Source organism: Antedon mediterranea, chromosome 1 (genome assembly GCF_964355755.1).
Source record: "Antedon mediterranea chromosome 1, ecAntMedi1.1, whole genome shotgun sequence".
Lineage (NCBI taxonomy): Eukaryota > Metazoa > Echinodermata > Crinoidea > Comatulida > Antedonidae > Antedon > Antedon mediterranea.
This window is the reverse complement of record NC_092670.1, coordinates 9,956,619-9,973,293: the sequence shown is the minus strand read 5'-3', so window position 1 is coordinate 9,973,293 and position 16,675 is coordinate 9,956,619. Positions and strand designations below refer to the sequence as shown.

The following is a 16,675-nucleotide window of genomic DNA, read 5'->3' as shown; positions in this document are numbered from 1 at the left end:
TCTCTGCCCATGCCTGGCATCGTCACGTGATAAGCAGATACAGTTTACAATACCAAACTGGTCGGGTCGAGTATACCCGGTCTAAATTACAACATGAACGATGTACAGTATTTGATTGAAGGTCGACTCGACCTACCGGAATGGTATAGATAATATAGCTCGAATGAGAGAGTTGGAATATTTGTAAACATAAGTACAGTATTGCTAATTTTAACAAGTGTAGCCTATAGTAAAAGGCCTGGTAGTATCAATTCGCATAGGGTCTACTACACTAGCTAGCTCAATTTTTAACTGGGCCGGATAGGCTAGGTCTCCTTCCTACTACCGGTCTACTTGCTTGATGCAGTATCCGCTTTTTTGGAGAGTAAACTAGGCCTATTTCAGGCCTACTTATTAGACGATCGGGACACCATACGTGCGGACGGCGATCGGACCTTGTTTTGCCTCAATATTTACAGCCGATTTTTGTAGAACGTTTTAGGTTTAGATTGTTTAGGAGTTTGGTTGATAGGATGGGTTTGGAATCCACTGACTTTTGTTATTTATGGGCCAATCGTTTAGTAATAGGCTAGCTAGGCCCATGAATGATGGCCCCAATGTTTTAACGTAGCCATCGTGGCATGGAATCCCTAGTCAGAAATGACTCTCACCCATGAATAAAATGATTTAGGCTAGGCCTTCATTCAATCATTCATTCTTTATTTAGCCTTTAAAATCGAAATACATTTAAAACAAGGTAACAAAAACAAGACAGGTGAAAATCTAAGGAGGCAAGGATATTAAAGCAAAAACAATTAAAATCGCTGTAGCTCGCAGGCTTGCTTATCCAGGCCTAGCCTAGTACGTGAAGCCGATATACGATCTGTACTATTCGAGGTATAAAAATAGTATAATTTATGACTCCGTAATCTGTACTAAATTTTGTATTTCATTAAATGTCAAATAAATATATGCTACTACTGTTATTATTACACTTTAGGCCTAGCTTAGAAAATCTACAAAAAATGTATTTCACAATGATCGGGTGGTCGTCGTTTGACAGGGGAGAGAGAACACAACGTACAAGCTTGACGTCGCGAGTTTGGAATCCACTGATGACGTGATTTTGTGAATATCTCATGAATATTAATGGACTTCCCTAAGCTGCTGAAAAACAGACTTTCCATGAATTTACCCTAAAATGTATATGAAATTAAATTTTTTTAATTTCCCGTTATTACTTCTTCATTCTGACATGTCTATATTGTTATAATATTTTTTATTTAATAAATAAACGATATTTAAAAGCAATTTTAAACCCAGAATCCCCCTTTAAATCGCAGACAATATTTTTTAACACTGCCCTCTACTGACTTTATAATTACCTGGAATTTCTGAGTAATGTTCCCCAAGAACAGAAATCCTGAAGTCTTCTCCACTATCTAGAAGTTTATAAAGTGTTCTAAAAAAAAGGTCAGGATTCTTGTCGTATTCCCTACAAAAGGAAAAAAATGTGAATAAGTACCACTACTAAAAAATCCAGGTAAACTAGGCACAAAATAGTAAAAATTCAGACAGTGTAAATAAGTACAGCAGTGTAAATAAGTACAGCAGTGTCAATAAGTATAGCAGTGTAAATAAGTACAGCAGTGTAAATAAGTACAGCAGTGTAAATAAGTACAGCAGTGTCAATAAGTATAGCAGTGTAAATAAGTACAGCAGTGTAAATAAGTATAGCAATGTCAATAAGTATAGCAGTGTAAATAAGTACAGCAGTGTCAATAAGTATAGCAGTGTAAATAAGTACAGCAGAGTAAATAAGTATAGCAGTCAAATAAGTATAGCAGTCAAATAAGTACAGCAGTGTAAATAAGTATGGCAGTGTAAATAAGTACAGCAGTGTAAATAAGTATAGCAGTGTAAATAAGTATAGCAGTGTAAATAAGTACAGCAGTGTAAATAAGTATAGCAGTCAAATAAGTATAGCAGTCAAATAAGTATAGCAGTCAAATAAGTACAGCACTGTAAATAAGTATAGCAGTGTCAATAAGTATAGCAGACTAAATAAGCATAGCACTCAAATGATTATAGCAGTCTAAATAAGTGATGCAGTCAAAACATGCACTAGGACTGTACCATCTATGAGCCCATACTATTTTTAATGGGGATGACAATTGTGATAAAACTGAACTGCAGCTAACTGTCTGTTCTCCGGTGACACCTGATTTAATAGCCCTGTCTTTGGATTTTTCAAACACCTCCTGACTTTCATGTAATGAACTGGCCTGTTCCGCTAACGTCAGTCCTTCCATAACATCTGCTATTGGATCATTCATTATTGGAAATTCTATTGGAAAATACAACACTTTTGATTTTGGTCGTATCTTTTCAGCGAGGCCTTTAGGACGGAAGTCAGGCATAAGTTTTAAAAATGTCCCAATTGATGACAAGAAAGATTCCATGTTGTATTTTGAGTTGAATAAAACAATGTCAGCAGTTAAACTAAAAGAAAAATGTAAATTAACATTAAATAAATTTTATACAGTATAAAGTTTTCCTTTGCATATAAATATTGACCGCATCTGGGCATAGATAGAAGAATAAATTATGGACTGAGCAAAATACTTTTCAAAATAAAGAGAGATAAAGATAACTGCAGATTAAAATAAGCATTTGGGACGTCAACAATATTGTTGATTTTTCTGAAAATCAAGGGGAATAGTCTGTAAGTATTCAGGATGACAACTTTAAAATTACCATTAAAACACAACACTGTGTAAAGTACGATCAAACAATCAGCAGTTACCTACACACAGAACATGCGCAACATATGCAAAAAATGTTACGTCACTGTGTTTTACCAGCCAGAAAAAGTATGATCGTTTTGCTGTTTTCTGCGCATGATACAAACGTCCTTCCCGGGCCGCGTAATTTTTTTTTCCAGGACGAACGTGGGCAGAAATCATGACTTCTGCCCACGTTCGTCCTGGAAAAAAAACACACTCCCGGGCCAACTAGATTAGTGAGAGGTGCCATTTTATCATAAATTTTATGTGCGAGTACCTTTTCTGACTATCTAGGGGTCGTATTTACCGAACGCTCAAATGCTTGTGTCTGAGCCTCCTTCTCCCCACCCCTATATTTCAAAATCGTGGATCCACCCCTGCTATCCTTCTCAATTCCCTACTATAAATTTAAAAACTAACAATAAATGTACAGTACCATGTTATTATTTGATTATATCCATATTGAAAATCTCTGTCTTTTTGTTTTCGGACAGGGTAAACCAGCTGGTTTTCATGGAAGTAAACAATCTTGGTCAGCCGAGACAAATCAGGTCGCAGTGCTACCAACTCTGCTAAATTTAATACTGAACTGGTAAACAAAATTCTAAGGGAAGAAAAGTGAACAGTTAATAATTTTATTTTATCTAATTTTAGCAACATTAAAACAATACATAAACTTTGAGTGTGCCAAGGAGTGGCAAAAGAGGTCAAAGGACCACTGTCGCCATAAGGCGTGCCACACCAGCACTCAAAGCATACATTAAAACATAAAACAATGTAAATATGTAATATTAATACCATAATTATATACATTAAAGAGGCATAGTGTTTTTAAAATGGTCCATTAACAATTTTTAAATTGTACCCAACTTCCGCAAACAAAGGCATCTTTAATATTGACCGGTAGTGAATTCCACAAACGAATAAATCTGGTTGGGATACAATGCTTTCCTATCAGTTTTGGATGCAAGATGTTTAAAAGTTAGAACATCCAAATGCCTACAATTGATAGTCAACATATTTAAAATAAAACTATTCTGTAATTTATACAATATATTTGTAACAAAAATAACGGTAAAATAATCTCGATTTGATTCAGCTGTCATCAAATTCAGTCTAGTTAATCGGTCAGAATATGGCTGATCTAAGATACGTTGATGAAGGATAAATCGACTTGCCCTTCTTTGAATTTTCTCTATCTTATTAATATGACATTGACGATAAGGATACCAAACAGGGGAGCAATATTGAATATGGGGAAGAACAAGACATTTATAAAGTTTAAGTAAAACAGATGTAGAACAACCTGTGGCAATTGATCGTATAAAACCTAACATCCTATTGCATTTCAAAGTTACATTATCTACCTGATGTGCCCATGACAAATTATGGGATATTACCACACCAAGTAACGTAATGTCATTAACGTTCATGAGTTCATGTCCATTTAGAATGTAAGATGGAACAACGGGATCTCGTTTTCTGGACAATGACAGCACTTGACATTTATTAGGGTTAATGGAAAGTGAATTAAGTGCTGACCACCAGGAGATCGTGTCAATGTCCTGTTGCAGAGATAAACTATCTTCCTCCGTCATTATACATTTAGCAATGCAAGTGTCGTCTGTATATTGATATGGTTTTGCACGTAGGTGCATATGTAGATCATTAACATATATGTTAAATAAGAGGGGTCCAAGCACAGACCCCTGAGGAACCCCTGATATTACGCAACTCTTGCCGGACATCTTTCCGTTAAAAACTTGTTGCTTACGTTCAGTTAAAAATGATTCCAACCAAGGCAACATGGAACCACCAATTCCATAGGTTCTTTTCAGTTTGGAAATCATTGTAGAGTGCGAAATGAAATCAAATGCACGACTATAGTCCAGTGCAACAATATCAATGCGTGGGACACCTTTGTCAAGTAATAATCTGTATAATATTGTTTATTACAGTTCCCCGATATTTTGAGTCATCTCTTACTTCCTGCTAATAAGGACAATTTCTCCAGATTATTATTATTACATGGAAAAAACATCTAAATGAATGATTTAATATTTAGGTTACTACTACTCTACTAGTAGCTTGTTTGTTAAATATAGGTAAAACTGGATTTTAGTAACAAATTTTCCCAGTTTGCAGAGTCCGGTAACCTCTGGCATATCCATTGTTTAATATTGTAGTATCGACCCCAGGGGGCTGGCCAATGAATGAATGACCTGAACATACCAACCATCTACGGGCGCCTTGATTTAGTATGCATGACATATGGACGTCTGGGGCATGCGCAGATGGTTGGGAGAAACCTGAAATCAGGGCAGTTTTGCCATGGTGACAATATAGACGGCTATTATAAGCAAGTACTATATTATTGATACGGTATATATATATGATATACATTGGATTTGCCCCAAGTGGGAAAGAATTTCCCAGGTAGGTGAGTATCTGGTGTACTTTTACATATAGCATATAGGGTAAATACAATACTATTTTAATAACTATTTTAATTATGCAAATGCTCATGATTGTTTTTAATAGCGCCCTCTATTATATTCCGATGAATATTTTCCAACTTTTATGGTAACCTCTATTGTTTGGGTATCTTCAAAATTGTTCCTCGATTTTTACTTTTTGAAGTTGGCACCTCTGTTATTACAACAGAAAGGGTATTGATAAAAAAATAAAGATTATGACCTTTGCTGTCAAAATATAATGCACAACTCTTAACCTGTATTCTTGGCTAGGTGAAATTACTTCGGAAAAATATAGAGCTGATGTCCGTGCTCTCCAATGCCACTTCTTCCCTGGCAAAGTGTATTTGACAGCGCATCCTTCTAGGCCTTTCCCAAGAGTGTCGATCAACTGAGAGTGGGAGCCAGCATAGAACGCCTCAATCAACAATACCCTTGACATCTTTACAACTTTCGTGTCATAATACGTCAACTAACAAAAGATCCTCAATTAATTATTATAAAGATGTATTTTGATGTCATGTATAGCATGGTGTAACCATTAACCTTTACTCCATGCATTGACTATGCTGTAAAAAAATGAGAAAAATAAAAAAATAATCTGATTAAAAACATATAACAAATATTAATAAACTTGTGATCCTATACCACTCTAGTATAGACAGGGAGTTACAACTCCCTGGTATAAAGTAGGCCTTTACTAAATACGAACTGTCTGCCTCTCTACACCTAGTCGTACTGTAGATCCTATATAGCGCCCTCTATGGCTATTGTACTAATGTGTTATATCAATGCATTGTAATCCGGTTAGATGGCTGAATGGTCAATAATGGGTAGTGCCCGAGTCTCACAATGTAATGCTGTTTTAATTTAGGTTACGAGGGACGGAGGCCCGAAAAAGAGTGCCTTTCGCATCGATCGGGTTAATAGGCGTAGATATAGAATCTAGCTTGGATCTACGACTAGGGGTGTCAGATGAAATCGGTCGTGCTTGAAATCGGTCGCGCTTGAAATCGGTCGCGTTTGAAATCGGTCGCGATAAAATCAACTTCCGGTATTTTGTATGGCGCGCCGCTAGAGCTATACTTTTGATGATATCGGTCGCATTTGAAATCGGTCGCGCTATTTTGTATGGATCGAGCCGGATGATTATTATAAATGAAGAAATAAAAGATATTCAAATTAAAATCTATAGTAGGCCTATCGCCGACGTATATACGTAAATTATATATAAATCATACTGTCAAATTATAGAAACAGTGTATTATTCGGAATTATTATGGATAAGCAAGCCTGCGAGCTACAGCGATTTTAATTGCTTTTGCTTATCCTTGCCTCCTTAGATTTCCATGTGTCTTGATTTTGTTACCTACGTTTTAAATGTATTTCGATTTTGAAGGCTAAATAAAGAATGAATGAATGAATGAACATGATCTCATAATCGCGTCGAACATCTATAGCTCATTGGATCGTTTCACAAAAACACATGCAGGAGGCCTATAGACGTTTCAAACGTATGGTTATTAGTAATAGACGTCATCTTTACCTCGCCATGGACAACGATCGTACGTGTTTTGTCCATGATTTAACACTAACAAGTGCGTGTTTTTTTTAAATGGGGAAACCCGTCAGCAAAATAAAACATATTGTTAGGGGAAACAGCTGCACGATCATAGAAGGCGCATCTCCACAATATGGCTTATTCGGGGGTTTATTTCAGTAACTCGCCTTTTAACCATCCGCATATAATGATCATTTTTTATACTAAAAACTATTTGAAACATTAGAAATAAAAATATACACGTGATTTGCCTCAACAATAATCATTATAAATACATAATAAAAAAATAACGCTTAAAAAAAGAACGATGTTTCGACTCCATCATGGAGTCATTATCAAGTCCAATGAATAAAATTTAAAAAAAACAACTAATTAAATAACACAAGCCAAGGGTCAAAGTTTAAATAACAAAAGACCTATAATCATTATACACTTAATATTATCCTACACAACGGATAGAAATAAAATAGAAATAAAAATAAGGTGATCCAATAGTATGTTGTTAACGACATGGATATGATATAATCTGCCACAGTATGCATAAGTATAAAAATGGATACGCTGGCTTTACAGGCTATATTGTAAAAATTATTGTTTTAAAATAAATTGTTCTCTTTTACGTAATTGTTTGCATAATAAAAGACAATAATAATAATAATATATTAATTACAGTACATATAAATAGAGGTAAATTATTATATGCCTAATATAACATTATGCCTAATATAATATTTAAACGTGTTTTAGAAATGGCCATTTTGAAAAGACACAGTCCTTCTCCCAGGCCTGTGAAATACAAAAAAAAAATAATTTAATGATTGATAATAAATATTTATTAACCAAGTAAAAAATATCCACATAAATAATCTAGTTCCTAAAAAATATCAATTAAATATAGCTCTAGCGGCGCGCCATACAAAATAACGGAAGTTGATTTTATCACGACCAATTTCAAACGCGACCGATTTCAAACGCGACCGATTTCAGACGCGACCGATTTCATCGTAAACCCGACTAGTCATAGGGGTTAGAATGATGCAGCCACTGCGTACTAAATATTGATACCAGCCTACTAGACTAGGCCTAGTACTTGCTCGGGGCCTCTGTCTAGGCCTAGCCTAGTAGTAGGTAGCTAGGCCTACCACCTAGGCTTAGTTAGCCTAGCCTTATTTAGCTAGGCAAGACTTAGGTAGTTAAAAATGAGTAAAATATAAAATAATTTTGGTCTTTAGCTAGCTAGGGCCTACTTCCCCTCTTAGAATAGTGTATAGGCCTATACAACTTACTTAAGTAAAGTAGGCCTATGCTAGCCTAGAGTTATTGCAAGGCCACCTAACTAAAAGAATAAGGTAATTTTGCTTTTATTATTAATTATCCTCTATAAGTAGGCCCAGACAGACTGGGACCGACAGCCCTACCTGACTTGACCTGATACCTTCTGTATCCTCCTCAGAGAGGGCGCGCGTACAGCCTGTACACATTTTTCGCGGAGTAATTGTCCGACACAAACAGTGTAATGCGATCGCTTAGAGCACGCACATGTTGAAGGTATTGTAGTCTTTAACACCACTCAAGTGCGCTCATTCAAAAGTAGAGCCTACTGCAAACAGGTCATCAGAATGTTATAAAAGGTGCACTTTGTTCATTTTAATAGTTGTCAGGAAAAATATATTATAGAAACGTAATCACGGGATTTTGTGGTTGACATGTCACCCGTAAACGTTACACACAATTTTATAAAGTGATATTGTGATAATAATTTTATTAAACACTAGGGAAATATCTCAATTGTGTGAATATAATACGGCCACTATTGGATCGCAATGGTAATGCAAAATAAAATAAGCAAAAAATGAAGAATCAGCATGAATTAGGCCTATGAGCCTGCAACACTATTCCTTCGTCAGAAAGAAATTGATGATAGTTTAAGATATTATTATTAGTTGTTGCCATTTTTTTAAATACATACATATATATATATATATATATTAAAAAGTATTAAAATCGACTTGTCGTTATTCAGTATGGTACCGTACGCAGGTTACGGAAGGACATAATAAATCTCTGCATTCAACGCTTATTCTATTTGGAACGGAAACGTCGCTGTTTTTGTATTCAACCTGCTTCTAAAACGATGTATTTCATTCCGTGAAATGGAAAGGTATTAAAAGATCTTATAGCTTAAACCATGTCCTTTTGTACCTGTGTTTCTCTTGTCCGATTGTTGTTTAATAACATACTACTGTTCCTCACTCGGTTCACTTTTGTACACATCGGGAATGCTCTTCTAAAACACGCGCGAAAATTCTCGCCCATGAACGCGTACACAAATGGGTTTACGCACGAGTTACTGTACGCCAGTGTTAGAGCAAAAATCCTGAGCTTTGAAATGGCCAAGTTATTGTTGATACTATTACCAAGTCTTTGCCACAGATTTATCACGTGTATCGGTAACCAACAAATAAAGAAAAAGACAACAACCAGCAGTATCATCTTGGTAACTTTCTTTCGTTGTTGTATCGAGTGCAGGCTTAATGTTGTGTCTCGGAGCTGTTCCCGCGTCTTCCACAGTTGACGCAACATGTTGACGTTGCAGACAACGAGGACGGAGAGCGGGATTATGTAGGTACTGAACACAACGTAAATGTAGTGCGCTAACAACCCTTGTTCGTTGAACTCTTCAACACAGTAATGTCTTCCGTTGAAATCCATAACCATTGAAAATATGGAAATTGGAATCGATAAAAGCGATGAAACTAAATGGAAGAAAATTCATGTAAAAAGTATTAAATAAATAGCAATTTTTATTCCAGAAATATAGAATAACCATCTATGCTTCCTTTTATGAAAATGATATTTTCACACGTCCAATCAAATGACGTCATGATCAGTAAGAGCAATAACATCGTGATAATACAACGATTTTATATTTATCATGACGTAAATTTATTGGAATTTTATAAATATTATTTTTATCAAAGACAGCATAAAAGGTTATTTAACGAAAACTTTCTTTCGAGTTAGTAGGTCTATACCAGCCGATTCTCGGTACTGTATCTATATTTCCAAAGTATCATAGGAATATTTGGTAATAGATCACATGTGTATTTAGTGTAGTAACCTAACCCTTAACTTAACCTTACATGATACAGGCTCCACATGTGATAAATTAGATGCTGTATATTATGTGAATGTATAATTTCATCGTCACCATGCTTATTACACCTACCTAGGACTTTTGTATATAGATGACTGTCGATAGTCAGTCACACTTTACCTAATGACATCTTGATATAACCATCTTATTACGATCATCGCTTGTAGTCAGTGTCATTCCTCTCATACACTAATTCAATACTTTTTTCATTATCAAATTAATCTTGAAACTAATACTGTCTATATCTATCAATAACCTAAATTATTACAAAGTATTAAAAAAACTAGACCGTACGCCACGGTTGAACTATTAACAAACTATGCCGCATTCACAAGTGTCACGAATACTTATTATAGTACTAGTGCACACAAGCAATTAACACTAGCAATTGTGGACAGTGAACATACGGTTCCTATAGTCTTTACCCTCAGACTTGTCCTCCCATTAAGACGAGTGTATAGGTTCCAGGACAAAATGGCTAAGAATAAACGGTATTCAAAATTAGCCATGTCTTCGTCCGATATAATTCCATATAAAATATGTACTTACTGATCCAGATTGATATGTTGATAGTGAGTGCCAGGGTAGGCGTCCGATATCGGATGGATTTCAGTGGATACACGATGGCAAAATATCGGTCGATGTTCATTGCCATTAACGTCAGTGACGTCGCGTGGACAGACACCTTAAAAAATAACTACATTTTGATAATATAGAGCAATATAATAATGAAATAAAGGGTATAATTAATTACCATCTGCTGCCATGCCTGAAATATTCGTGCGACACGAATCAGCCGGCCAGCTAAATAATTGAAAACAGAGCGAGTGGATATTTCACTCGTTATAAGAGTAAATTGTTTTAAAAGTGGAATACAAAAGAGTGATCATTTTCACTTTTTTACATCAAGAGAAAGCAGGTATGGAAGGCACAAACTAAAATTAAATATAACATGGCATTCCAAAATTGAACACAATCATGTGTGACCCATCATTAAATTTTGTGAGTTTTGTTAGACGGTTCTATTAATTCGATTGACTGACGTTTCGTCGGTGAGCCTCGCCTAGACGACCTCCTATAAACCACTAAATCATGTCGAGGAAACACGTCCCGGCCGCGTCCCGGCCGCGATTTTTCTTTTCGTACGTAATTTGGGGAACCCCTTATGTGAAAGATAGCCAAACTACTTCCTAATAACTGAACCTAGCCCTCTAAATAATTTCTCTTACTATAAAGTAAAAATAAGTTGCTCGTGGGATTCGAACTCGATACACTGACATGTAAAGTTCATATTCTAATCCATTTGACGGCTCGACAGAAAGCGTTTTCATATTTGTATTGTTGTTATTGAATTGTAGTTAGATCAATTCTTACGTCACACCTTAATGATGACTAATGAATAGTAGTCATGTTTATTTTGTGACGTTTCATGAGTGGCCCCCAACTTATGTAGGAAAAGAAATATCGCTCCCCGGCCGCATATAACCCACTAGGACGCGACGAAACGACGTAAGAGCAAAGTATGTCAATTTGACCAATCATAATTATACGAAACTGTCGCTTATCATTGGTCGGTTCGCTTGCGTTGCATTCACGTCCTTGCGTTACGTCCTAGTACGAACCAAGACTAAAGCTTGGTTCTCACTAGAACGTAATGCAAGGACGTAAACGCAACGCAAGCGTTTTAACCAATGACAAGCGAAGTTATAGACAGTTAGCAATCACAAGCGAATAAGCCATCGCTTGTGATTGGTCAATTCACTTTCGTTGCGTTACGTCCTTGTGTTGCGGCGCTAGTGGGAACCACGCTTCAGCTTGGACGCAACAACGCAAGTGAGTTTACCGATACAAGTAATTAAATTCAGAAGATCCATCGCCTAGTGATTGGTCAAATTACCATGTTGGTCCAAGTAGGAAAAAAGTTATATGCACAATGAATTAACACACCTGCATGAGATACATAACGATACGACACAGCGCGTTTCCAAAGATCCACACATGTTTTGTATACGTGAAGATAGTGAAGGGAGCACACAACACCAGAAACATAATATCCGTAACTGAGATATTGACAATGTAGCAGTTAGTAACAGTTCTCATTGTACCGAACCTACACACCACGTAAATGATAAGACTGTTACAGCCTAAACCAACCACAATGAACAACGTCCACGTAAACGGTATGGCGATCTGTTCCACGTCTAACATGTTTACTATGTCGTAATAATCGTTCCCGTACGAAATGTCATAGTCGTTGATTCCAGCGGCTGGAAAGGTAGCATTATCGTCCATTCTATAATAACAAAATTAATATGAAATTAAAAACGCACCTACTGACTTTAAAGACAGATTTACAGTACGTAACGCATATTAAGTTTGGAAAATCAAAATAAACGTGTATCGTCTAAATCTGATTGCTTTGCTTGTCTGTGGTTTGTTTTAAAAAAAGAACGATTCATGTAGATTCACTGAGTTTACTTTGATTTTGCCAAATTTAGTCCTTATGTTATTTTAAATATGTGCAGATTTTTTTAAGTAGACGCCGAGTGTGAAAAGGAGAAAATAGTACCTTCAGAACAAGAAACGTAAAAATAATTTGATGGAAAATTAAGCTTTTCTAAAAAAGCAGATACAACGATATTGTTGTCTCGGATAAATCCCAGTATCATTTTCAATATACATCAAAAGTACGTCTGTGTATAAAACTAAATACTGAAATGTATACACATTAGATACGAAGTGATAACGAGCATTTCATTAGGCTACTAATACCGTTCTTGCTGAAAAACATTGTTTATGAAGGAAGTAGATACACGTATTGAAAGCACGTCTATTGTTTTTTTCTTGCATATTAAATATGCCTATTTATGAAACTGCTCATCAACTAAAATGTAAATGTAATCGTCCTCAAGCTTACTTGAGGTCCCTACGTGAACCCACGGCAGTCACAGTGCAGAGGATGACGATCCACTACTCTTTCCGTGCACATAATATTTACACGGGACCAACTACTTTACGTCCGATCTGAATGACAAGGCAACGAGAGTAAAGTATCTTAAGGATGCAATCAATATGGCACAGGCAGGCTCGAATCCATGCCTCATCATATCACTCTCTAAACTTTGTAAAATATAACCAGTAATTCTTTGTTTACAATCTAAATTACTGTTAACTACACAAATACATACGGTAAACTTCTAGCTGTCTAGTGTCACTTTTCATCTACTTTAAGTTTAGTTAATTAATATTCGTAATTTTGTAGTGGGCGGCTTTCTAAAGAGCAAAACGGTTCATTACGTATGCGAAATTTGAAGACGTATCATTACGTCAGGGCAAATTACACCTAAGTTTAAATAGTAATGCTTTATTTAACTATCCTAGAGCAAAGCAAGAACGTAAGCGCAGCATAAATGTTTGGCCAATCACAAGCGATGACACACTTGCGTTGCGTCTCAGGCAGTGGAAACAAAGCTCAAAGCAGAGTAGTTTGCTACGTAGACATTACGGCGTCATTGAAATACTACTGTACGCACGTTCATTTACGTACGCACTGAACCAGAGACGTAAGGCAGAGGCCTGAGGCTCCTGGTTTAGAAACTCTTTCTTCTTCTGGGCACTGCTCATGGTCCCCCGGCCCCATAAGCTCCGGAGCCCCTGGGTTTAGCCAGTGAGCGCTAGTCGTTACGCCCCTGCACTGAAAACACTTTATTTTGCATATCGATGAGATTATCTTTTCGTGGACTTGAGCTCAATTATGTTTGTTTAAACTACGAAATAAAACCATCCGCGTAGTTCAACGTTGATTATCGGATCACTATCGAAAGCTTCAAAATCCGTCATAAATCTTGCACTGATCATGTAATCTACGGAACACGATTAATCGTCTCATAAACGAGCAACCGAGTTTTCTATTGGTTGCAGTAGTCGCCGTTGTCATCATTCTTATCATCCGTATCACCATCAGTCCCAATCATTGTAAAACCAGCGCTGTGTGTGTGTATGTCCCTTAATGCCAATTTACACTTACACATTTAAACGAGCGGTAACGATAATAAAAATATAGAATCTATGTTATTCATTATGATCATTTACACACAACGCGGAGCGGACGAGCGATTTCCGCTCAGGATAGATACATATTCTACGTGGGACAAGCTACGCGGTTTTGTCCGCTTACCGTTACCGCTCGTCTGTTTAAATCAGCCTTTATGCCAGAGATTTGATTTTGGTATCATTCACAATTCTCACATAATCTGTTTGTTTTCCCGAAGTCTATTCTACAACATGTAAAAACTCTACCAAAACTTGCAATGACGAAGTTTGCTGGATTCTAGTATCTGGAAAATTCCGTGAAATGTCGATCTTGCAAGAAGAGAAACGTTTGCATACAACCCTAATCATAAATAAATACATTATCATACTGTTATCCCTAAGGTCCCAAAAAACCAATATTAGGCCTATTAAGCTTGGTTCACACTAGGACGCAACGCTAAGACGTAACGCAACGCAAGTGATTTGACCAATCTCAAGCGATGAATTATTCGAATAGTCGCGTGTGATTGGTCATCAACTCGCTTGCGTTGGGTCTAGGTCCTTGTGTTGCGTCCTAGTGGGAACCAAGCTTTAATGATTGGAAGTTAGAAATAATAATATTATAAGAATAATTTTAATCTATAGTGCTTGAAATTGATGTACTGTCCATAGAGAATTATATGCAATCAACTGAGGTACCTAATTATAGGATGAGAGAGTCGACATCATTATTCAGTACACCAATATGTTGTGGAATAAATCAGAAAATGATTTAAAGAGACTCGTAGTGACCGGATTCCCAGTAGGCCTACTGTATATCCTAATATTACGATGATATTTTCACAATAGGCATATAGGTCTAAATACCGTATATACAGCATCACTTTTAACAATAACCAACCTTAAATGATGAGTTCAATGTGTATCACATTTTAGTGCATGTATCATGGGTAGGTTTGATACCATGTGAAACATGTACCGCTGTATTACGGAATTGTTCTGACACTGTGGAGAAATCTAGACACAGTACCGAGAACTAGAATATACTTAGTATGTAGAATCCTTGATAGTGATAATTATCGACACAGTAGATGTGATGCAAGGAACCGGATGGGTATATGATTAATCCAATGCCTTAAGTACAAATTCATTTCGATTAAACTTTACAAAGTAGGCTTAAGGCCGGTTTAAATCACACCCAATTTTTCTTCATGTAGCCGGCCTACGGGGTCCCCTGTGTTAACGTGTTTCATGATGAAAATCAGCCAAATCTGCTTTGTTTTTAGCATAGAAGCACGTCAGACTTGGGTTAATGGGGCTTACGACGTTTTACATTTTGTTAATGGGAAAAGGGGGTGTCTTGGGGTGCATCTATCTGATAAGTGGTTAGGATAATAATAATTGAATAATAATATGGACAAACAAGTATTACGCGCCAATTAAAATATTTTCAAATGCTCAGTGTATAAATACATAAACCCGAATAAAGTGATTTTGTAAACAAAAAAGGGCAAACCAAGTTTAAAATGAGTTTCAATTTGAAGATTTTGAAACAAAAATATATAGGCCTATACATTAAAATTATATTATATAAAACTAAACTTTTAATATACACAAATTGTTTCCCACAGAACGCAACGCCAAAGTGAGAATTACTTTTTTTGCGCTTACGTCCTTACGTTGCGTCATAGTGAGAAACCAAGACTATATTCCTAATCCCGGCTTGGAACTCTTTAAACCGTGAAGAAATTACACATAAAAAATATATATATCATTGTTTTCATGGTGTATGCACAAATAAAAATAGTATGCTTGCGATACATCCATCACATCATTCGATGTTTCTGTGAATTGAAATTTATCATTATAGGTCTATTTTACGTCTGTATCCAACGAAGAGCTGTAGGCAACCATGATGTGACGCGCGCGCTCAAAAACTGACAAAAATAATTAAGGTCACTTTAGTACACGCGCGTCTACTTTATGTCTCCCGTTAAGTCACTGAATGTTATGAAATAGCAAATAAGGAGAACCCCTATTATGAGGACACCTTTGGGAACCAACGAAGTGTTCCCTTCAATTCATACAATATGGGTGTCCTCTAAAAAGGGTTAACTGTTATGGACTTGCTGTTGAGTGCCCACTTCAAAGGAAACTAGGAGGCCTACAGTAGTATGCACCTGTATACATTATAACAGTAACAATAAATGAATCGCTTACCTGCTGCCCGAGGTGTGTTATTTTAACTTCAGTCTATCGCAAACTAAATCATCTAAGAAATCACCTATTATTTTCTTCAATATTATCACATGTAATTAATAATAGCGCCACCAAGGATTTTGTAAGTAAAGCAATTTCCTCAAAAGTAGTTCATAAGGAGTCATTAACAAGTAGATCACGTGAAGCGGAGAAAATAATTGAATCTGCAATCTAAAAAGTGAGCTCATTTTGAAGCTTATGAAATCAGAGACAGATCATCAACAAATAGATCATCAAATGAGAAAAAGAAACATCTTCCATATCTAAGGTAAACTTCGTTTCGGGAAGATCATAGCGGACAACCCTTCATTCAACGATAAAACTTATTACGTAACAGAAATCAACGATGAAAAATGTTATGTTAGAAGGTAAAGAAACTCTTTAAAGAAATATCAATGAAACAGCAATATGCATAAACAACCTGGTT

At 36.2% G+C, this 16,675-nt stretch overlaps 2 protein-coding genes across 4 annotated transcripts in view; both read right to left on the bottom strand.

The window, feature by feature from the left end:
- The window catches only part of LOC140056083 (tRNA-queuosine alpha-mannosyltransferase-like), a 30,360-nt gene extending 22,112 nt beyond the window's left edge, over positions 1 to 8,248 (bottom strand). For all 3 annotated transcript variants that reach the window (XM_072101336.1, XM_072101327.1, XM_072101345.1), the window contains exons 1-5: positions 8,219 to 8,248; positions 5,497 to 5,808; positions 3,202 to 3,369; positions 2,116 to 2,481; positions 1,365 to 1,474 (exon numbers count right to left, since the gene is read on the bottom strand). In XM_072101336.1, coding sequence (XP_071957437.1) covers positions 1,365 to 1,474; positions 2,116 to 2,481; positions 3,202 to 3,369; positions 5,497 to 5,681 — 829 coding nt within the window. In that variant the 5' untranslated portion in view covers positions 5,682 to 5,808; positions 8,219 to 8,248. The remainder of the gene's footprint in view (positions 1 to 1,364; positions 1,475 to 2,115; positions 2,482 to 3,201; positions 3,370 to 5,496; positions 5,809 to 8,218) is intronic.
- A 733-nt stretch (positions 8,249 to 8,981) lies between these two features.
- LOC140041049 (G-protein coupled receptor 54-like) lies at positions 8,982 to 12,249 on the bottom strand. Its single transcript, XM_072087424.1, has 3 exons — positions 11,905 to 12,249; positions 10,507 to 10,642; positions 8,982 to 9,556 (listed from the first exon to the last, which is right to left on the bottom strand). Exons 1-3 carry the CDS (start codon positions 12,247 to 12,249, stop codon positions 8,982 to 8,984), a joined length of 1,056 nt encoding a protein of 351 aa, XP_071943525.1.
- Between the last annotated feature and the right edge of the window lie 4,426 nt (positions 12,250 to 16,675).